The 24,346-nt window shown below is 35.0% G+C and overlaps 2 protein-coding genes and 1 long non-coding RNA gene across 3 annotated transcripts in view; 1 reads left to right on the top strand and 2 right to left on the bottom strand.

Moving 5' to 3' along the window:
- The window catches only part of crb2b (crumbs cell polarity complex component 2b), a 36,867-nt gene extending 30,897 nt beyond the window's left edge, over positions 1 to 5,970 (bottom strand). Inside the window, exon 1 of the mRNA XM_048210632.1 lies at positions 5,659 to 5,970. Within this exon, the coding sequence (XP_048066589.1) occupies positions 5,659 to 5,725 (67 nt within the window). The 5' untranslated portion in view covers positions 5,726 to 5,970. The remainder of the gene's footprint in view (positions 1 to 5,658) is intronic.
- An 8,264-nt stretch (positions 5,971 to 14,234) lies between these two features.
- Positions 14,235 to 18,825, bottom strand: LOC125280020. The gene is made up of 5 exons (XR_007187508.1): positions 18,693 to 18,825; positions 17,271 to 17,422; positions 16,669 to 16,885; positions 15,397 to 15,453; positions 14,235 to 14,279 (listed from the first exon to the last, which is right to left on the bottom strand). It is a non-coding gene; the product is annotated as an uncharacterized LOC125280020 (long non-coding RNA).
- Positions 16,623 to 23,737, top strand: LOC125280019 (proline rich transmembrane protein 1B). Its single transcript, XM_048210318.1, has 4 exons — positions 16,623 to 16,754; positions 18,720 to 19,285; positions 23,151 to 23,279; positions 23,362 to 23,737. The coding sequence occupies exons 1-4, from the start codon at positions 16,745 to 16,747 to the stop codon at positions 23,506 to 23,508; spliced, it is 852 nt and encodes a 283-aa protein (XP_048066275.1). The 5' UTR covers positions 16,623 to 16,744; the 3' UTR covers positions 23,509 to 23,737.
- The last annotated feature ends 609 nt before the right edge of the window (positions 23,738 to 24,346 follow it).

Here is a 24,346-nt window from a genome sequence, read left to right as displayed (position 1 = left end):
CTGTTATTACCAACTCCCGAACAAATGAGAGTCAAATTTGTGGTGCCATGTTCAATATTAAGAATCTTCAAAGGACATTCAAGTTATTTTTACATAATTCACAGATTCAAATCAGATATAATATATATCCAACAATATAAACAATCATCCAGCCGATTTGCTATATATTACTTTAAGTGAGAATACTGTTTGAACGCAGGTGAAGCAAGATTTTAATATTATTTTAAATGTCTTTTTACATATGTGTCTAGAAGAAAACCAAATGATCTCGTTTGTAAAGATAAAGGATTTACATTAAAGGGAGTGCTGCTCCTGGACTTTATCAAAAACTCATTCTGACTTGAGAAACACAAAACAGCACCCATTATTGTCTGCTTTAATCCTCGCAGTGCTCTTGTTGGTGTGAAGGAGGACTGCTGTGATCTTTATCCTGAGTGAGTTATCTGACCCTGACGCCCTGTGACCGCTCTGTGTCCGACAGCTCTCAGAGATGAACCTCCTCTGAGCCGCTGCAGAGAGACGGATGATCCAGAGACTGGTACAGACTCTCACGAACAGAAGAGAGACCAGGGAGGAAACACACACACACACACACACACACACACACACACACACACATACACACTACCGTTCAAAAGGGATGTTTTTTTAAATTGATTAAAATTAATACTTTTATTCAGCAAGGATGCATTAAATTGCTCATTTTTGGTAAAACCTTATGAAATAAAATAAAATAAAAATAAAAATTAAGCATACACCATTTATCTTGTTTAACACGTCCATTTTGCCATCATTGCCTATATCCAGCAAAGTAAACCATCAGATTGAAGTGTGATTTTCACAAAACTGAAAAAATTTTGATGTCTTTCCATAAAACAACACCAAATAACCAAATGATATGATTTCATATAATTCATACATTTATTTAGGCTATACCAAAGCACCCATAAAATTAAAAAAAAATCACAGCAAAAAAACATTCAGAATTCACAGTTTATAGTATGTGGAACAGCAAAGTGCTTGTTTACATTTTAGACAAATCAAGTTGCAATACTGAACAGGACCACAAGGAGATGACAAAAAAACCTAAACCAACCGCCTTGACCTGACTGCACATACTACAGTAAAAGAATCCATTCAGAATTACTAAACACTGCAACATACACAGGACAAATCCAAACATTATCCTGAATTTGTGTGAAAACAATGTGAATGTACTGAAATGTGTCTATGCATAAATACAATGCGCGATCAGTGTGTCGAGAGCGCTCATACATTATTTGTTTGCACATCAATATAACGAACTCATGCAATCGTCTTTCCTTTGGTTGCAATCCTCATCCATTAAAACTTTACTAGCGAGACGCTGGTTTGCTTTATCCAGCCGAGAAACACTCTGATATAACAAAGTCCCTTTAAGACAAGTCACTGAAGCTATTGAGGTCTCTTTCAAGTCTTGTGCTTGAACGGACAAATTCACACAAAATTATGTCAACATGCCCATCTTGGGGAATATCCTAGCAAACATAATCGGTTATTTATATTAAGTGAACTTATACACTCGAGAAAGAACGCATAAGTTCAGTATCAGTGTCTTAAAGAGACAGCAGCTCTTGTATTCCTGCTGTCTGAATGTGTTTTTTAGTGTTAAACAACAAAAGACAAGGAAATCACTCATTGCTCACGACTGAATAGTAACTTAATAATGAATAATGATTGATCTTTATATTTAATTTATACAGTGAAGATTATATGCAGTGTTGTTTTACATTTTATTAGCTACTTTATTCAATTTCTGTACCTGAAAACTGGATACATGAAAAACCTGAAAAGCTTAATTTATTTGTATCTTTGCTTTATTGTATTTATTTGTGCTGTTTTATTTTCTTTATTTTTATTTGACAGTAGTTTTTTTTTACCTGAACATAGCACATACCGAACCGTACCGAAACCGTGAGCCTAAAACCGTGATACAAACTGAACCGTGAGTAATCTGAACCGATGCACCCCTAATAATATATATATATATAAACTCCTCCAGTTGGAGTCTAAAGGATGTGTTTTGAGTCTCATTTCATCTATTTTATCTGAGATAAGCGAGTTCCAATGCAAATCCAGGAAACATCCCTCTATCCTGGAAAACACAAACAAATTTCTGGAGATGGGTTTAATGTAACTACGTACTTGGAAAACAACAATAACTCCATGGATAAAGAATTTTACATGTTGTTTTCAAACACAAACTAAGTCCATCCAGTCATGGTCACGGCTTCATCAGAGCTTAAAGATTCAATGCAGCACATTCAGTCAAAACAAATGTGAGCTGCTATTCCACTTAAACACAAAGAGTGAAGTGGCAGCGCTCTCCGGCGGGGTTTCCATGGCGATGGTCAACTATGCCGCACGTCTTGCCCTGCGCTTTCAATCTGCCCAAAAGTACCCAGGATTCAGGCTTCCCGCAAGTGCAGAAATGGGTCACAGCTTCATTAGGGTGGAGCTCCAGAAATCACTTACACTGAAACTCCCAGCAGAACAATGAGACACACTCATCCGAACGGCATGACGACACGCTACTGTTTCATTCATAAGCTAATAATGAGGAACTGTGACAGACAGCTCATTAGGGGCAAACATCATGTTTACTATTGCTCAAGCTAACGGAGTGTGAATCATCCAGACATGAATGATTCCTCCAGTCATGTGTGTTATTTTACTAAGTGATCAGATGCACAATTTTCACCTTCTGGACCAGAAAACAGGCGGAAAAATCCCACAGATAGACATTAGATGAGCCATATCCACCCACAACAAGAAACTAGAAACCACCTAGCAATGCCCTTGCAATCATCCACAACATCTTAGAAACAACCTAGCAATGACCTAGCAACTACCAACAACACCCTACAAGCCACCAAACAATATCCTAGCAACCACCCACAACATCCTAGGAACCACCAAGCAACGCCTTGGCAATCACCCACAACATCCTAAAAACTACCTAGCAATGCCCTAGCAACCATCCACAACACCCTAGAAACCACCAAGCAACACCCTGGCAATCATCCACAATATCCTAGAAACAACCTAGGAATGCCCTAGCAACCACCCACTACACTCTAGAAACAGCCATGCAACGCCCTGGCAATCATCCACAACATCCTAGAAAAAGCCTTGAAATGCCCTAGCAACCACCCACAACGCACTAAAACAGCCTAGCAACACTCTAGCAACCACCAACAACACCCTATAAACCACCAAGCAACGCCCTAGCAATCACCCACAACATCCTAGAAACAGCTTAGGAATGCCTTAGCAACCAACTATAACACCCTATAAATCACCTAGCAACGCCCTAGCAACATCAGGGAAACCAACAACAATACCCAATAAACCCACCAAGCAACACCCTAACAATCGTCCACAACATCCTAGAAACAGCCTAGCAATGCCCTAGCAACCATCCACAACACCCTTGAAACAGCCTAAAAACACCCTAGCAATCATCCTCAGCATCCTAGAAACAGCCTAGCAACCACAACACCATATAAACCACCAAGCAACACCCCAGAAATCATCCACAACATCATAGAAACAGCCTAGCAATGCCCTAGCAACCACCCACAACACCCTTGAAACAGCCTACCAAATGCCCTAGCAACCACCCACAACACCCTAGAAACAGCCTAGCAACCACAACACCATATAAACCACCAAGCAACACCCCAGCAATCATCCACAACATCATAGAAACAGCCTAGCAATGCCCTAGCAACCACCCACAACACCCTTGAAACAGCCTAGCAATGTCCTAGCAACCATCCACAACACCCTTGAAACAGCCTAAAAACACCCTAGCAATCATCTTCAGCATCCAGAAACAGCCTAGCAATGCCCTAGCAACCACCCACAACACCTTTGAAACAGCCTAGCAATGCCCTAGCAACCACCCACAACACCCTTGAAACAGCCTACCAAATGCCCTAGCAACCACCCACAACACCCTAGAAACAGCCTAGCAACCACAACACCATATAAACCACCAAGCAACACCCCAGCAATCGTCCACAACATCATAGAAACAGCCTAGCAATGCCCTAGCAACCACCCACAACACCCTTGAAACAGCCTAGCAATGTCCTAGCAACCATCCACAACACCCTTGAAACAGCCTAAAAACACCCTAGCAATCATCCTCAGCATCCAGAAACAGCCTAGCAATGCCCTAGCAACCACCCACAACACCTTTGAAACAGCCTAGCAATGCCCTAGCAACCACCCACAACACCCTAGAAACAGCCTAGCAACCACAACACCATATAAACCACCAAGCAACACGCTAGCAATCACCCACAACATCCCAAAAACAGTCTAGCAATGCCCCAGCAACCAACAACAACAACCAATAAATCACCTAGCAACGCCCTTGCAACCAACCACAGCATCCTAAACAGCCTAACAGCCTACTTCTTTTCCTATCATCCTAGCATTGTGGTGGTGATGTAGGCTACAGAAAGTTTTCTTTGTAATCCATCCACAAACAATGACACTGTATAAGACACCAATTAAATGATGCATTACTAGAGTTGACATGTTTTCATGCTGTTTTGCCCTCAGCCCGTGTGACAGCAGCTCAGCAGCAGCTGAATGAGTGTTTGTGTGAATGCTGATCGTGTGTGTCTCAGTGAGGGGCTTCTCTGATTATCACTCATTCTGAACGATCTGACGGCCAGCTGGCTGCTCTTGTCCTCAACATGCGCTAATTCACAATTACTGCACCTCTTCTCTTACGACACCACCACTCCAACTCTCTCTCACAGTAAACGCTTCTGCCTACAGGACAAAACAACCTGCCATCTGCAGATGCTGGACTTCATCATGCAGAACTCTGCACAGAGCCACTTGATGCATTGAAGCGTTTAATTACAGGCTATAGAGAACCAAAACAAAACATACATAAAGTCTATTAGTAATATAATGCTGTATATTTGCTGTAAGTCAAGTTGTGACAACAGTGTCCTGTAGTGTGACAATTCTTCTATAATCATACAAAATTTAAGAATATGTTATACATGAACTACCTGTTTTCTACTATAAGCTCGATTCTACACAACTGTTCAGTTTTTTAATGTTTTTGAAAAAAAGTCTCTTCTGCTCAACAAGGCTGCATTTATTTGATCAAACATACAGTAAAAATGGTGAAATATTTTTACAATTTAAAAGAACTGTTTTCTATGTAAATATATTGTAAAATATAATTAATTTTTGTGATCAAAAGCTTAATTTTCAGCATCATTACTCCAGTCTTCAGTGTCACATGATCCTTCAGAAATCATTCTAATACGATGATTTGCTGCTCAAGAAACATTTATTATTATTATCAATGTTGAAAACATCAATGTTGCAAATTTTGTGGAAACGTGATTTTTTTTTAAATAGAAAGTTAAAAAGAAGAGCATTTATTTGAAATACAAATCTTCTGAAACATTATAAATGTCTTTAGCCTGTCATTTTTGATCAATTTAATGCATCCTTGCTGAATAAAAGTATTCATTTCTTTAAAAAAGACCCTAAACTTAACTCACTGAACCCTACACACAGTTTTTCCATTACTCAGATGAGCTTTAGATATGAAATCATAAACATAAAGATGTGTCTTACCCAGTTTGAACATCAGTGACAGCAGAGCTGCTCTTTTATATCGTAAATAAATCCGTCCAAACTCCATGTCCTGAAGTGATGCTCTAAACCTGCGGACACTTGTGTGAATATTCGCACATCATGACCGTGATTTCAGTTCTGTCTGTTATCTGTCTCTCTGGTTCACTTCGCTGCTGGTGTTACTCTCCTGCGGTATGATGGAAAACACGGTGTGGATCTTTCCCAGCGGAATCCTTTATCCTGCTCCTAACAAACTCTGCTGATGCACAATCTGTTAAATCTCCATCTCTGTCTCTTTCTCTCTCACTTTGATTGAACTCCTCCCTCTCTCTCTCTCTCTCTCTCTCTTCAGGAGCAGATGGTCATTACCTCTGACCACTTTTACATGACCTTCAGCACAAATGAGTGTTAGTTTAAGCTAATTCAGCTGTTAAACCTGACAAACCTGAGGTAGTTGACAAAGAGTAGAATGTTTTAATTGTGCACAATTTCATCTAAATCATTATTTAAGTATGAAAGATGAATGAATAATAGCGATGAATAATAATAAAACAATAACAGAAAAAGTTGTTTAAAGTAGTTTTAGATGAAGCTGAACCAAAACCTCAAATATTAAGAGCAATGTTAGTATCATTAAGATGCTAGTATTTTGAATTAGATTTTATTTTTAATATTTTCAGTTTTCATTTTAATTTTAGTTTAATTTGTTCAGTAATTTTTTTATTGTTAATTATAATTTCATGATGTTTGTATGTTAAGATTATGTAATTTTGAATGTTGGGACCCCCTCGAAAACGAGATGTTACATCTCAAGGGGTTTATCCTAAATAAATAAATTTCAAATTATTAATTTTAGTGAGAAATGAGAAATTTTGTGAAAAATTATATATATATTTTTTTTCATTTTATTTCAAGTGAGAAAAATGTTTTCTGTCTTTAGTTTTATTAAAAGGGGACCTATTATGCCCCTTTTACAAGATGTAATCTAAGTCTCTGGTGTCTCCAGAATGTGTCTGTGAAGTTTCAGCTCAAAATACCCCACAGATCATTTATTATAGCTTGTCAAATGTGCCTCTATTTGGGTGTGAGCAAAAACACGCAGTTTTTGTGTGTCCCTTTAAATGCAAATGAGCTGCTGCTCCCGCCCCCTTTCCAGAAGAGGGCGGAGCTTTAACAGCTCAACAACAACAAAGCTGGAGAATCCATAGACAGTAACGCAGCCAAAATGAGGATTGTCAGTAACGGTGTTCAGCCTTACATTGTTCAAACCGGAGTCGACACTGATGGAGAGACTCAGGAAGAAGTTACAACTTTTAGACGTTTCTGAATGGTTAGTGGATAAATTGATGTAGTTGCTGTGGAGTTGATTCAACTCATCCACTAGCATGTGCCGTCATGTTCATCTTTTGTGTTGAATTGACCCTCGTTTGTGAAGCAGTCCGGCGTAAAATGACGGCATTTACAAAAACAACTCTTCCTCTTCTCTAAAGCGGCCCAACATGGCCCCACCCCCATTTTTTGCATGTTCTCGGGGGCGGGGTTTATGTAAATTTTGTGGTTTGTGATGTCACCAACCTGGGAAGACGCTTGTTGTAGTCCTTAAAAAGTGATTTCTGTAAAAGAAAATATCTCCCTTTGCATTGTCGCAACTTTGCAGATGTTGTTGATGCTCAAACCGCAACATTACACACTAACCAAAGACACATTTGAACATTTAAAATAATGCATTTATCTTTATCTTCTAGATGATAACTTGACTGCCACTTACTTACAACTTTATTTTCACATACATGTTTTAAAATTTAGAGTAAAACAAATATAAGATATGATAAAATATATATTCTGAACACAGCTGCTGTCATGTCACCTGCCCGTTTACTCGGATCTATTAGCGTTGACATTAATACAGGTCTGATCCCTCTCATCTGATCCCATAAACACCCACGCTGACACCCAAGAGCAGACGCTGGTTAATTAAACTATTCAGCCGATGGTGTAAAGACAGGTATATTCATTCAACACCACATGCCCGACTCCAATCTGCATTCCTCACGGGACCCTCATTAAACTCCAGCGGGGTTTTCCTCTCTTCAGGATCCTTCTGAAAAAGTTCCAGACATTTTATTCAAATGAGGGAGATTAAGAGCTTTACAACACATTCTTGTGTAAGGTGTTCAACCTGAAATGAACCGTGTTGAAATGTTGTATAATGGAGTTTTACGTCGGCCTAATGCAGCATAAAAACCACATATGAATTCCCGTATGAGGTCACAATGAAAAACATCCGACCTGTATCTGATTTTGCACCACATATGGATCAAATTCCATGTGGTTTGTGCTGTTCACACTGTTATGAACAAAAACGGATCCAAATCGGATTCAGGCCACTTTTGCCTGTGGTCTGAACGAAGCCTGAAGAGTTCATGAAAACTGTCAGTCCACTTTCATTGAAGCTGCAAAAATCCTTTTGGTGGTTGGATTGTAATTTAACATTAGCTACATATGGGAAAAATGTAATTATTAAATCATTGAATAGAATATGTATAAGCTGTCCTTTAAGAAAGCAATCCTGTGTAACTGACAGTGTGAAGAGTGTTGTAATAATGAACAACTCACTCAGAGTGTTGTAATAATGAACATCTCACTCAGCTCTACATCTGACTAATATCATTATTATTACAGCATGAACTTTAATTAAAGGATAAAGCAGCAGTCAGCAGATAATGAAGCCCTGATGATGAGTGAAAACACACACACACACACACACACACACACACACACATACATACACACACACACACACACACTTGACCAGATCACCGTTAGGAGTGACCGCAGAAAGACATCGAGAAAGACATTGAGCCATCAGGATTTTATCAGCCTCAGAGAACTTCATATTTACCAAAATAAGACATCTTTTGAGCTGTATAACATCAGCAACAATCACTTTATCAGCAGCCTATTTCTTTTTCTGCATATTATCTTGCCAATTAACATTGTAAAGCCTGAATAGCCAGAAAAATTGATTTTTTTCTTCTTCAGTGGAATAGTTTTAGATTTGACCATTTAAAAAAATAATAATTCAAAGTTTTCACTTGTGTTTTTGTTTGGTATCATATTTACCACAGCAGGCTTTTATTGCTCATATAGCATGATATAGAGGGAAAAAACAGCTCAAATTTATTCAGAGGCCAAAACTGAGCAAAAATATGAAATTTGGTGCAGATGCTGATATTTATATGGCTAAAACGCAAGATGAAATTCTGATGCTTGTAATGTAAATCAGTGAGATATTTATATCAGTATAGCAGATACTTGCATAAAATGCATATAAATATTAATATGTGCCAATAATGTCATAGTAAGTTGATATTTAAATGCTTAGTTTTATAAACAAAGCTCTGTAGTTTTGAAACATATAATAAAATGCAATACAATGATGATTGAGAGATGAACAAATAAACCTTCCTCAAAAGCCTGATGATCATATTTGATACTAACATATAACATATTTTTAACATTATTCTGGTCTGGATAATCAAGTAACCTATAAAGTCTCTTCAGTCCAGTAAGTGTTCATCTTGAAATGTTACTAACAATATCAAAGTTATTCTAACATTCAATTTATAAAAATTGGTAAAGATTTGACAGCAGAAAGGCATGAGCTGAAGTATAATTACACTAAAAGACTTTTACTTGATAAAAAAAAGTCTAAATTATCAATCAGATGACAGAAATCATGAAGTTGATTTGATCACTTGGCCTTAGAAATTTGTGTATCAAATATGATACAGTGGCTTTAAAATACGGAAGAGGATTAGGGCCAAGCAATAATAAAAAATTAAAACCATCTCGAGATTAAAGTTGTTAAATTTTGAGAAAAAAGTCGAAATAAAATGTCGAGAATAAACTTGTTGAATTACGAGGAAAATGTCATTAAATTTCGAGAAAAAAGTCGAGATAAAATGTTGAGAATAAACTCGTTAAATTACGAGAAAAAAAGTTGTTAAATTACAAGAATAAATTTGTTAAATTATGAGAAAAAAAGTCAAAATAAAATGTTGAGAATAAACTCATTAAATTACGAGAAAAAAACTTGTTAAATTTCGAGAAAAAAGTCGAGATAAAATGTTGAGAATAAACTCGTTAAATTACGAGAAAAAAAGTTGTTAAATTACAAGAATAAATTTGTTAAATTATGAGAAAAAAAGTCAAAATAAAATGTTGAGAATAAACTCATTAATTTACGAGAAAAAAACTTGTTAAATTTCGAGAAAAAAGTCGAGATAAAATGTTGAGAATAAACTCGTTAAATTACGAGAAAAAAACTCGTTAAATTTCGAGAAAAAAGTCGAGATAAAATGTTGAGAATAAACTCATTAAATTACGAGAAAAAAACTCGTTAAATTACGAGAAAAAAGTCGAGATAAAATGTTGAGAATAAACTCGTTAAATTACAAGAATAAATTTGTTAAATTATGAGAAAAAAGTCAAAATAAAATGTTGAGAATAAACTCATTAAATTACGAGAAAAAAACTTGTTAAATTTCGAGATAAAAGTCGAGATAAAATGTTGAGAATAAACTCGTTAAATTACGAGAAAAAACGTGTTAAATTTCGAGAAAAAAGTCAAGATAAAATGTTGAGAATAAACTCGTTAAATTACGAGGAAAATGTCATTAAATTTCGAGAAAAAAGTCGAGATAAAATGTTGAGAATAAACTCGTTAAATTACGAGAAAAAACTTGTTAAATTACGAGAAAAAAACTCGTTAAATTTCGAGAAAAAAGTTGAGATAAAATGTTGAGAATAAACTCGTTAAATTACGAGAAAAAAGTTGTTAAATTACAAGAATAAATTTGTTAAATTATGAGAAAAAAAGTCAAAATAAAATGTTGAGAATAAACTCATTAAATTACGAGAAAAAAACTTGTTAAATTTCGAGAAAAAAGTCGAGATAAAATGTTGAGAATAAACTCGTTAAATTACGAGAAAAAAACTCGTTAAATTCCGAGAAAAAAAGTCGAGATAAAATGTTGAGAATAAACTCGTTAAATTACGAGAGAAAAGTTGTTAAATTACAAGAATAAATTTGTTAAATTATGAGAAAAAAAGTCAAAATAAAATGTTGAGAATAAACTCGTTAAATTACGAGAAAAAAACTCGTTAAATTTCGAGAAAAAAGTCGAGATAAAATGTTGAGAATAAAGTCATTACGAGGAAAAAGTCGTTAAATTACGAAAACAAATTTGTTAAATTATGAGAAAAATGTCGTTAAATTTCGAGAAAAAAGTCGATAAAATGTTGAGAATAAAGTCAGAATTTAACGAGTTTATTCTCAACATTTTATCTCGACTTTTTTCTCGTAATTTAACAACATTTTTCTCATAATTTAACGAATTTGTTCTCGTAATTTAACGAATTTGTTCTCGTAATTTAACGAATTTGTTCTCGTAATTTAACGAATTTGTTCTCGTAATTTAATGACTTTTTTCTTGTAATTTAATGACTTTATTCTCAACATTTTATCTCGATTTTTTTCTCGAAATTTAACGAGTTTATTCTCAACATTTTATCTAGACTTTTTTCTCAAAATTAAACAAGTTTTTTCTCGAAATTTAACAACTTAAATCTCGAGATGGCTTTATTTTTTTATTATCGCTTGGCCCTAATCCTCTTCCGTATTAAAAGGTTAAACATGATTTTATGAAGGTTTGAGACATTTACAAAACCATATAGTGTCTCAGAGATCATCGCAGGTCCCTCTGGAAAGATCTGCACTTAAAATACACTGAAAGAAAAGTTGCCTTTAAAATCTTAAACTTTTTACTTGCCATTTCTTTGTAATTATTTGTGAAATTTACTAGGAATTTCTGAGTGAGAATTGTTTTAATGTATAGCAGAGACTCACAAAGAAGACTATAGAGGCTTTGGAATATAATCTAATGATATTATTTGGCTAAAAATTGCTTAATCTATATAAATAAATATGTCACTATATTTCTATTTATAAGGAACTATTTCAGACCGTTTTCAATAGATTTCCCCTGTAACACTTTACAATAAGTAAATTTTCAGTTCATTATGTAAAGACCAGAACAATGAAAACATCTTTCCGCAGTTTAAACTGGCTCTTATCTCGTCTGCTCAGCAGATTTATCTTGTTTCTTAAACCCCCAGATGTAACAACAATCTCATCCCACATGAACGTCAGTCTGAAGGAATTCCACGGTGTGGATGTTTCACCTCATTCAACATCCCTGAAGTTTTTCCCTCCACTTTTATGACACAGCATAAGCATTTGTGAACCAAAACAGAATCACTATGAACTCAACATTTACATCCAATCACTGATGCATCAAAATATGAGATAAAACAGCCAGTGCAGTTAACAGTTGTTATTTTTCTGACCCCATTGGCAGATATTTTTCCTGGTTTTAAGCACAAACTTCATTTTTCATTAAACAAGACTTTAATATCTTCAGTCATTTTACTTCTCCAGTAAATGTGTCTTGATTTAAGAATATTTTGACTTGTTTTCCAACACAAATAGCTAAGAAAATTTTTTACAGTGTGTGTATTACCATGTGTTTTGTGTTTATGACATGGTGTACCTTCTATATATTAATATTTATCTCAGCTTGTGAAATAAGCTACTTGTGATGAACTTTGATTCATCATGTGACTTTCTCTTTACCACATGTGTTATTATGGTGCTTGTCAGTATATCATAAAGGTGCAAAACAGATTTTAGTGCTTTGGCAGGTGTAAATATGAATCAGTTAATATACAGTTCAGTTCATATAATCTAAAATGTTGCTACTGTATTGTTCTGCTTTAATAACAGGGGCAATTAACGAATCTTCTTTGGTTGAAGAAATCAACAAAAAAAGAGGTTTAACCGGCATAATCTGATTACCTCAAAAAGCACCAAAAGGAGCCGAATCATCCGTTCACAATGAACAGCAGGTCCATAGAGGAGGACAGCATGGTGGTTGTGTGTGACTTTTCTTTACCAATTTCAAGCTAAAATGAGGAGATGAACTGACTCATGATGTGTCATGATGAGTGTTTTGAGATCATATGCTGGAGTTTATTCTGCTCCAGGTTTAATAATCTCTGAGTCAGAGTCTGACGGTGTTTCATACGGACGCTCGGCTCCGAGTCAGAGCAGAAATATGGGCACCTGATTGAGGGAGACACACAGAAACCTGGAGATCAGAGTAAATCAGCTCAGTGTTCTGATCCACTCAAGAAAAGGATCTATCTGGACCAGTGTTCATTTTGACAGCAAATTTTGATTTAGTTTTAGTCATAGTCTTTTGACTAAAATGCCATTTAGTTTTAGTCATTGGAAACTGTTTCCAATGTATATCATAAGATTTTAGTCGACTAAATCGACAGTAGATTAAGGGCCGGTTTCACAGACAGGGCTTAGGCTAAGCCAGGATTAAGCTTCATTTCAGTTAGGGTATTTAACTGTTAACTGTCACGGGCCCACCGGTGGGCCCACAGCCATTACATATTTAAAACAGTAATATTCTATACTAAACCTAAACTAATCTTGACAAACTATATATCATTTGAAAGCTTAGAATCTCTAGTTTTCATATTTGACATATCACATATCACAGAAGAGCAGTAATTTATCAATTTGCAAGAAGCATATTTTCATACTCATAAGGCATGTTCAGAACTTTATTTTGAAATAGCGATGAACATGAAAAACCATTAAAGATTGGTTGAAACATGTTTGTTTTCATGCCAAGAGTTCAAAAGATAACATCCATTCAATTTTATGAGAAAAAAAAGGTCTGAAAATGTTTTTAATAAAAAAAAACATTTATGATTGTGGCGGCGATCTATAACCCCCATACATGTTTGTTTTTATGTTTATTAGAGGCTGAATTCATATCAAATTCTGCCAGACTTCCCATACTACTTCTATATAGGATGTCTACTTCATAAATTGTATGAAAATAATGGAAATATATGGTTCAGATCACTCAAGCCATATATGGAAATGGAGGCGCCTTTATATGGTCAGTAATGGAGCTTGGTTGTCATCTAGTGAAAAACGGTGGTACTGCGCCCAAACAAAATCTTACTGAAAGCTCATTTTTTGAGATATCAACCTGAAATTTGGAACACATTTTGGCTTTGATTTCCTTGCAGTTTTAGAGTAAAACTTGTTTTGTAAAATATATATTTTATATAAAATATCAAATATTATATTTTTACATTTTACATTTTCATAAACTTAAACTTTTATAGCTTTTTGTCTGTTTCATTTACATAAGTTATTTCACTTCTACAATAATCTGCCAAATTTCATCTTTAAACAAGACCAGCCTTATGTCTATACACCAAAGTGTTCTTGAATTACAACCATTTAAGTTTGGATAGTGCATTTTCTTCTCTAAAAAGAAAAAAGTGGGGGTGACAGTTAACAGGTTAAAGGGATAGTTTGCCCAAAAATGAAAATTTGATGTTTATCTGCTTACCCCCAGGGCATCCAAGATGTAGGTGACTTTGTTTCTTTAGAAGAACACAAATTATGATTTTTAACTACAACCGTCATGGTCTGTCAGTCGTATAATGCGTGTCAATGGGAACTCCATCTATAAGAGTAAAAAAAAAAACATGCATAGACAAATCCAAATTAAACCCTGCGGCTCGTGACGGCACATTGATGTCCTAAGACACGAAACGATCGGTTTGTGTGAGAAACTGAATAGTATTTATATCATTTTTTACCTCTAAAACACCACTATGTCCTTGAGCATCCAGTTAGTGAGGTCAGAAAACACGTTCTGGTGATGGAAGCGATCTCTCGCGCTTTGCTTCAATGAGTGCAAAACATCACTTCCGTTGTCAGAGCGCGTTCAGACCTCACTAACCGAATGTGAACACACACAAACTTTCTCGTCATAGTTGTGAATTTGCCCATCACAGGCATCAGACGCGCGTCTCCTCACAGATTGTTTGTGTGTGACAGACAGATGGATTCCCGCTGCTGTTTTGACTCCTTTATATATTTTATAAGCTGGCCAAAATACCATCATATGCTGTCTACGCACACACAACAAGCGCATTTATTTCAGCACACAGCATTGTTTTGGATGTTCGGTAAGTTCGGTCTCAAAAAAAGCAATAAAATCCGACCAATCACGTTGTGAATGTATCCCTATGCCTTAAGGTTCGGTGATAAAATTGCCAATCTGAACGCTAAACGGACCAGGACTAAATGTTGGTTTTTTTTTTTTTCTTTTTTGGTCCGGACTAAATAAACCAAACGAACTGAACTACAAGTGTGAATGCACCCTAACTTTGCAACATTTACTGTTATTGAAAACAACCGAATTAAAAATATTGAATTGAGCTGAATAATGACACTTATCTTCTGTAGATCTACTTTACAGCTGAATTTGTTTCATAATTGATGAATTTTACAAAATTATCACTGTTATTTTCCTGTTTATTACTGTGAAGCTGCTTTGAAACTATTGTATAAAGCGGAGGTTACAATTTTACCAACATATTCATATTTTAACACAATTGACTTTAAAACATAATTATTTACTTCAAGAAAAAAAACTGCAATGAAACAATTAATTGGAGAGTCAGTCTTTTCTCACCCTCATGTTGTTCTGAAAGCAGTTGACTTTCTTTCCACTGTGGGAAACAAATTTTTATAATGTATATCATTCACTCAAACTCTTATTAAACCATGTTTACCTGTTGCACGAGTCTCTTCACGCTGGTGTGATTCAGTAAACAACATCCCCAACAGATCTGCAACAATGTAGGAGACGATCACAACTCAAGCTCACAATATTATAAAAGACAGACTAATGGAGCAAGCAATGCATTCATCAGCATTGCACACAGACTTTATGTGTGTGTGCATATCACAATTGTGTGCATATAATAGACATCCTGCAGGGATGAACTGTCTTGAATTAGAAGTGACACTTTAATAACAAATCACCACCACAGCATTCCAAAGTCTTCATTTTAACCAGTCTAGGCAACAGTGCATTAAAGGAAGCATTAATCATTCGGGCTAATTAGCGCCCCCTGTTGGTAAATGTTAGTCACTGCACTACAGCACTTGTGGGCGTTTGGTTGTAAAGCAAGAGATTCTGGTATACAGATGTTTTCTAATTTAAATAAATGCTGTTCTTTTTAACTTTTTATTTAGCAATGAATCCTGGATAAAGTATCACAGACTCTAAGAAAAAAACATTAAGCAGTAAAACTGTTTCCAACATTGATAATAAATTAGCAGAATTATTAGAATGATTTCTGAAGGATCATGTGACACTGAAGACTGGAGTAATTCAGCTTTGATCACAGGATATAAATTACATTTTAACATTTATTCAAATAGAAAACAGTTATTTTAAATTGTAATAATATTTCACAATATTACTGTTTCTGTATTTTGGATAAAATAAATGCAGCCTTTATTATAAGAGACTTCTTTCAAAAACATTAAAAATAGTAATGTGACTTTTGACCGGAACTGCATGTGTATGTATATGTATGTATGTATGTATGCATGCATGCATATATGCATATATGCATATATATATATATATATATATATATATATATATATATATATATATATATATATATATATATATATATATATATATATATATATAAAAATATATATATATATATAAAATATATATATATATATAAATATATATATATATATAAAAATATATATATATATAAAAATATATATATATATATATATATATATATATATAAATATATATATATATATATATATATATATTTATACACACATATTACATTATTTTCTGCATGACATTTGTTTACAATAACAGATCAACACGTGCAGGTATGCTCACAAGGACACTCATAAACACGCGAGCACACAGCATCAGTCGTCAATTATTAAACAAACATGATCCTGTTCAGAGAGAGAGAGAGAGAGAGAGGCCACAGCCATTTCACACATGCACGTCTCACCCTGAACATCAACACACTCCCGCTGGATTTTTCCCAAAGGATTATTCTGCTTCCTGATGAACTCTGACCGTCGCTGATGGACACAGGTAAATGACCAGACTTTATCATTTACTCTTTCAGACCTGATCAAATTCAGGAAAACTTCTGTTCGTCGTCACATCAGAACTCTGAGGAGGTTGGAAAGCGTCCAAGAGCGTTGGTAGTTGCGTAAATCCGTCTGTTTATAAAACACACGGACGTGATGAGAAGGAAAACAAGAGTTTTGATAAGAGATCTGCTTTGTTTGAGCATGTCAAACAATTATGAAGTACATTTTATGAAACAAAAATATTAAAGGTAACCTACAAATGATATTTTACAATAATTTGTTAACATTAACTATAAGCACTATATTATTACAGCATTTATTAACCTTTATCAATGTTAGTTTATAAAAATACAATTGTTCATTCTCATGTTAGTTCACAGTGCATTAACTAATTAACTAGCCGAGAATAAGAGCCTCAATGAGGTTTGACCAGCATTTAGAGATCACGCTATCAACCTAAATGAAATAGTTCTTCATTTGAAGAATAAAAATGGGTCACCAGAGAGTGTCTCACCTGAAGGGTTTGTATATCAGGACTGAATAATTCATGGGCTGTTTTGGAGGTGAAGGTTTCTCCTCGAGCTAAGTTTCCTGAAGGCCGAGACTGAGGTTTCAAATAACTCTCTCTCTCAGGTGGATTACTACAGGTGATGAGTGTAGCAGCACCTAAACAAAAGGACGAGAATTACTAGATTTGTGCATTTTCTAAAGAAAACAAAGCATTCTTGTGCATTCCTCAAGCATTTGAGTCAGAATTTGACATGTTGGGCAGCTGAAAGTAAAGTTTGGGGGGTTTTTTTGGAAGCAATTATTACTTTTATTCATCAAAGATACATTAAAGTAATCAAAAGTTACCATAAAGACAAAAAGATTTCTATTTCAAATAAATGCTGTTCTTTTGAACCGTCTATTCATCAAATATTCCTAAAAAATAAAATGTATCACGGTTTCCACAAAAATAAGAAAATAAGAACAGTTTTCAGCATTGATAATAATGTTGGAAACACTTTCCAGTAAGATCTCATTTGTTAACATTAGTTTATGCATTAGCAAATATAAACTAGCAATGAATAATATATTTTAAGCATTTATTAATCTTTGTGAACAGTTAGGAAAAATGTTGAAATTAAAGATTAATAAATGCCGTAGAAGTATTGTGCATTGTTGGTTCATGTTAACTAATATTTTTAACTAATGTTAACAATTGAAATTCTTACCGAAATGTTTCTTGAGCAACAGATTTTCATATTAGAATGATTTCTGAAGGATCATGTGACACTGAAGACTGGAGTAATGATGCTGAAAATTCAGCTTTGATTACATGAGTTTGTTACATTTTAAGATATATTCACATTAAAAAACAGCTATAGTAATATTTCACTGTTTTTAACTGTATTTTTAACAAATAAATGCAGCTTTGGCGAGTATGCATTTAAAAAAATGCTAGGTTGAAAATGGACAAACCCAGGGGTTAGGTTGTTTTAACCCAGTGATTGGGTTAAATGTTTGGCCAACGCGCTGGGCAGTTTATTTATCTCAACTATTGTTTAAAAATGACTATTTCTGGCTTAAAATGAACCCAAAATATGTTTATTAATAATAATTAAACAATAAACATTTATTAAATTGCTTATTAATAAATGTTCACCTTTTGATTATTATTGTTGATAATTTCCAACCTATTTTGGTTCATTTTAAGCAAGAAATACAGTCATTTTTAAACAATAGTTGAGTTAAATAAAACTGCCCAGCAGGTTGGTCAAACATTTAACCCAACCGCTGGGTTTGTCCATTTTTAACCCAACTTGGGTTGATTTTAACCCAGCATTTTTTAGACTGTGAGAGACTTAAAAAAAAAAAAAAAAATCTTATTGAGCCCAAAGTTTCGGACAGTAGTGTATTTTAAAATAAATCTGAAAACAACATCACATTTAACCTTCCATCTGTCTCTTCCGTTCATCAGCCACTCCTCCGAACTTCCCCGATGATCCAAGACGGTTTCATCAAAGGCCTCCTGATTCATCTGCAAAGAGAGAGCCCTCGATCTTACCCAGCGTTCCAGCATACGACTCGGTCAGCATCCTTACCACCGGCCCAACAAACGACACGGACAGCATCCAGACGGGCCACCCGGTGACCGACGGTGACAGCATCCAAACGGCCCATCCCGCGTACGACACGGACAGCAACCAAACGGCCCATATGGCATACGAGACAGACAGCAACCGGACGCTGAACCCAGCATTCGACACGGACAGCACACACACCCTCCACCCTGCGTACACGCTGGACAGGGTGACCATGGAGGGAGTCCCGGGGCCTCCTGGAGGTGACGGTCCAGCCACCAGCATCTCAATGAATCCACCACCATACAGCCCACCAGATCCTAAAACAGCCGGCCTCATGTTCCCGTCACCGATGATGCATTACCCCAACCACCCCGTCATCACCTGTCAACCTGGAGCCAATCCGCCGGCTTTCTACCAGCCCTCCTTCCTCCCGCCGTCCACCTACCCATCCTACACTATAGTAAGATCACGGTTTTATCTCTAAACTTATGAACTCATAAAGTTAAAGCTGATTAACTCTAGTCATGTGACCCAAAACACGCAAAATATATTTAGGCCTAAATTTAAGATTTAGGTATTTGAATTGCATATAAAATTCCCATCCATTTGAATTACATAGTTTTAACATAAACTAATAAACTTAATGTGATGCATATTTGGCATTCATACATAAAAAAATATCATGGCATAGTTTATTATTAACTATTAGCATCTATTTGATCTTATTTAAATCATATTTTCTTAAAATGCATTTATTCAAATTGCTTAGAATCAGCATAAATCTGTTAAAAATAAAACTATTACATTTATTCAGTTAAAAAGTATGAACATTGTTAAATATGGCTTCCACAAACCAACATTCAAATAGTTAAAATGTATGAGATTGAAAAAAACTGATTTATTGATGAAAATTATATAAACTTGGTTATTGTGCATTTAAAATGCATTCAGTTTATTAGTACTATTACAGAAATCTGACCTGTTTCATTTTATGTATGACTGACAAATATGCATCACATTAAAGGGTTAGTTCACCCAAAGATGAAAATTTTCATTCACCCTCATGTCGTTCCAAACCCGTAAGACCTTGTTCATCTTCAGAACACAAATTAAGATATTTTTAATGAAATCCAATTCCAAAGAAAGCAACAAAATTACTGTCATTCAAGGTCCAGAAAAGTAGTAATAACATTGTTAAAATAGTCCATGTGACTACAATGGTTCAACCTTAATGTTATGAAGCGGCAAAAATACAAAAAAAAAACGACTTTATTCAACAATATCTTCTCTTCTGTGTCATTCTTGTATGCTATTGATGTTCAGTTCTTCCAGGTCCTACATCAGAATGCAGACTCATTATTGGCTGACACTGTTCATGTGAGCAGCAGGATGCATGCGTGTGATGCTGACGCAGGAGCTGGCCAATAATCGGCATTCTGACATAGAACCTGGAAGCGCTAAACGTGAACAGCGTACAAGAATCGCTCAATTAGAATCGTTATTGGTATCAGCAGATATTTGGAATAATCGATTGTCGCATCAGCCGATATCATTCTGAATAATCAGTTATTGGCAGATATCAATCTGAATAAACTGTTATCGGTATTGGCAGATATAATTCTGAATAATCATCAGACTCAGATATCATTCTGAATAATCGGTTATCGGCAGATATTCCGAACAATCGGTTACCGGTAGATATTCAGAACAATCGGTTACCGGTATCGACAGATATCATTCTAAATAATCGGTTATCGGCAGATATTATGAATAATCAGTTATCGTTATCGGAAGATATTCTGAATAATTGGTTATTGGTAACGGCAGATTTCATTCGGAATAATCGGTTATCAGCAGTTATTCTGAATAACTGATTATCGTAACGGCAGATTTCATTCAGAAATATCGGTTATCGGCAGATATAATTCTGAATCATTATCGGCAGATATTCTGAACAATCGGTTACCGGTATCTGCAGATATCATTCTGTATAATCGGTTATCTGCAGATATCATTCTGAATAATCGGTTATCTGCAGATATCATTCTGAATAATCGGTTATCTGCAGATTTCATTCTGAATAATCGGTTATCTGCAGATATCATTCTGAATAATCATTAATCGGCAGATATTCTGAGCAATCGGTTACCAGTATCTGCAGATATCATTCTGAATAATCGGTTATCTGCAGATTTCATTCTGAATAATCGGTTATCTGCAGATATCATTCTGAATAATCGGTTATCTGCAGATTTCATTCTGAATAATCGGTTATCTGCAGATATCATTCTGAATAATCGGTTATCTGCAGATATCATTCTGAATAATCATTATCGGCAGATATTCAGAACAATCGGTTACCGGTATCTGCAGATATCATTCTGAATAATCGGTTATCTGCAGATTTCATTCTGAATAATCATTATCGGCAGATATTCAGAACAATCGGTTACCGGTATCTGCAGATATCATTCTGAATAATCGGTTATCTGCAGATTTCATTCTGAATAATCGGTTATCTGCAGATTTCATTCTGAATAATCATTATCGGCAGATATTCTGAGCAATCAGTTACCGGTATCTGCAGATTTCATTCTGAATAATCATTATCGGCAGATATTCTGAGCAATCGGTTACCGGTATCTGCAGATATCATTCTGAATAATCGGTTATCTGCAGATTTCATTCTGAATAATCGGTTATCTGCAGATATCATTCTGAATAATCATTATCGGCAGATATTCTGAGCAATCGGTTACCGGTATCTGCAGATATCATTCTGAATAATCGGTTATCTGCAGATATCATTCTGAATAATCATTATCGGCAGATATTCTGAACAATCGGTTACCGGTATCTGCAGATATCATTCTGAATAATCGGTTATCTGCAGATATCATTCTGAGTAATTGGTTATCGGCAGATATCATTCTGAGTAATCGGTTATCTGCAGATATCATTCTGAATAATCGGTTATCTGCAGATATCATTCTGAATAATCATTATCGGCAGATATTCTGAGCAATCGGTCACCGGTATCTGCAGATATCATTCTGACTAATCGGTTATCTGCAGATATCATTCTGAATAATCAATATCGGCAGATATTCTGAGCAATCGGTTACCGGTATCTGCAGATATAATTCTGAATAATCGGTTATCTGCAGATATCATTCTGAATAATCGGTTATCGGCAGATATCATTCTGAATAATCGGTTATCGGCAGATATCATTCTGAGTAATCGGTTATCGGCAGATATCATTCTGAGTAATCGGTTATCGGCAGATATCATTCTGAGTAATGATAATCGGTTATCGGCAGATATCATTCTGAGTAATCGGTTATCGGCAGATATCATTCTGAGTAATCGGTTATCGGCAGATATCATTCTGAATAATTGAGTAATCGGTTATCGGCAGATATCATTCTGAATAATCGGTTATCGGCAGATATCATTCTGAATAATTGGTTATCGGCAGATATCATTCTGAGTAATCGGTTATCTGCAGATATCATTCTGAATAATCGGTTACCTGCAGATAACATTCTGACTAATCGGTTATCGGCAGATATCATTCTGAATAATCGGTTATCTGCAGATATCATTCTGAATAATCATTATCGGCAGATATTCTGAATAAACAGTTATCATATCGGCTGAGAAATTTAGTACGGGTGTTTAGTATGGTATAATCTCTACATGAATTGTGTTTATCACGTAATACTAAATGAATAAAACCACAAGAGTTCATCTTTTATCATTGTCTAGCTAACATTTTACAGTAATTTTCCATTTGTTAACATGAACTAACAATAAAAATACATTTAAAGCATTTATTAATCTTAATGTAATTTCAACATTTACTACTACATTATTAAAATCAAACGTTTATCTGTTAATGTTATTTTATAATGAGCAGTTGTATTTTTATTAGAGATTAATAAATTACTGTAACAAATGTATTGTTCGTTAATGCACTGACTAACATTAACTAATGGATCTTATTGTAAAGTGTTACTGTTGTCTCTTAACAAAATCTTGGTAACCTTTTACATTAAGGTTCATTAGTTAAACATTAATGTGTGTGTGTCACTTGGATGGGTGAAATGCAGAGCACAAATTCCAAGTATGGGACACCATACTTGGCTACACATCACATCACTTTAAATTCAGATTATTCTTGGTTATAAGTAAACCATGAGTCACTTTGGATAAAAAGCATCAACCAAATAACTAATGATTACATTGTAGGTCTGAAGCTTGAGGTCTAGTTATTGGTTATTCTTACTGTTTGGATCTAAATGTCTAAAACTTGATTTCAGTACATGAACGGGCCGCCACTGGGAGAGGAGCAGCCGGCCTTACCGAAAGACTATCTGGTCGAGTCTCTGCTGGTGACCATCTTCTGCTGTCTCATGAGCGGCCTCGTCGCAGTCATGTACTCGTATGAAGTGAGCACCTGAAAGACAACGCATGAATACAAATACAAATACAAATGATAATCATTAATCCTGACCTCTGACCTCTCTGCAGACGCGAGCAGCGTTGACCAGGGGTGATATCCGTGAAGCTGAGAAAACATCCCAGAAGGCTCGTCTGCTTGTCATGTTCAGTTTGATGTTCGGCATATTTGTTTTTGTGGGCTGGATTATTTATGTAGTGATAGTGCTCTGTGCATAGAAACTACTGACAGATAAAACAGTTATGTACACTACCGTTCAAAAGTTTGGAGTTGGCAAAAATGTATAATGTTTTTGAAAGATGTCTCTTCTGCTACCAAAGCGGTGTTTATTTGATCAAAAATACAATAAAAACAGTGAAATATTATTACAATTTAGGGTTAATATAACTGCTTTCTATTTGAATATATTGTAAAATGTAATTTATTTCTGTGATCTGAATTTTCAGCATAAATTTTCCAGTCTTCAGTGTCACAAAATCCTCAAGAAATCATTCTAATATGCTGATTTGCTGCTCAAGAAACATTTATGATTATTAATAATGTTGAAAACAATCATACTTTTGTTGAAAACATGATACATTTTATTTTTCGGGATTCTCTGATAAATAGAAAGTGCATTTATTTGAAATAGAAATGTTTGTAACATCATAAACGTCTTTGTCACTTTTGATGCATTCTTGCTGAATAAAAGTATTTTCCTTTAAAAAAATAACCTTACTGCCCCCAAGCTTTTGAACGATAGTGTAATTGCTGTGAAGAAACTAGTTTTACAGCATGCAGATTGTTTAAAGGCGTCACTTCTCATTCTTTACTATTATTCTAAAATGTGGAAAATAGTAATAAATCAAGTCATTACAATTCTGAAATAACACAAATGGAATTATGGGAATTGCATACCAATCAAAACATCTGTCCAGACTTTTGACTGTTTGTGTACAATATGCAGCAAATACAGAAAACTGAAACTCCTGTATATAGAAGGGATACTCATATTAAAAGCCTGTAAAAGTTGTGAGCTATTTAAACACTAAAGTCTTACATTGTAAAAAGATTCAC

Source organism: Megalobrama amblycephala, linkage group LG12 (assembly GCF_018812025.1).
Source record: "Megalobrama amblycephala isolate DHTTF-2021 linkage group LG12, ASM1881202v1, whole genome shotgun sequence".
Classification (NCBI taxonomy): Eukaryota; Metazoa; Chordata; class Actinopteri; order Cypriniformes; family Xenocyprididae; genus Megalobrama; species Megalobrama amblycephala.
This window is presented reverse-complemented; position numbering and strand designations above follow the sequence as displayed.

Bases quoted from the DNA above. Each gene is read 5' to 3' on its own strand.
- LOC125280019 (XM_048210318.1), top strand. The intron at 19,286-23,150 runs GTAAGATCACGG...ACTTGATTTCAG, and splicing joins CCTACCCATCCTACACTATA to TACATGAACGGGCCGCCACT. The intron at 23,280-23,361 runs GTGAGCACCTGA...ACCTCTCTGCAG, and splicing joins CAGTCATGTACTCGTATGAA to ACGCGAGCAGCGTTGACCAG.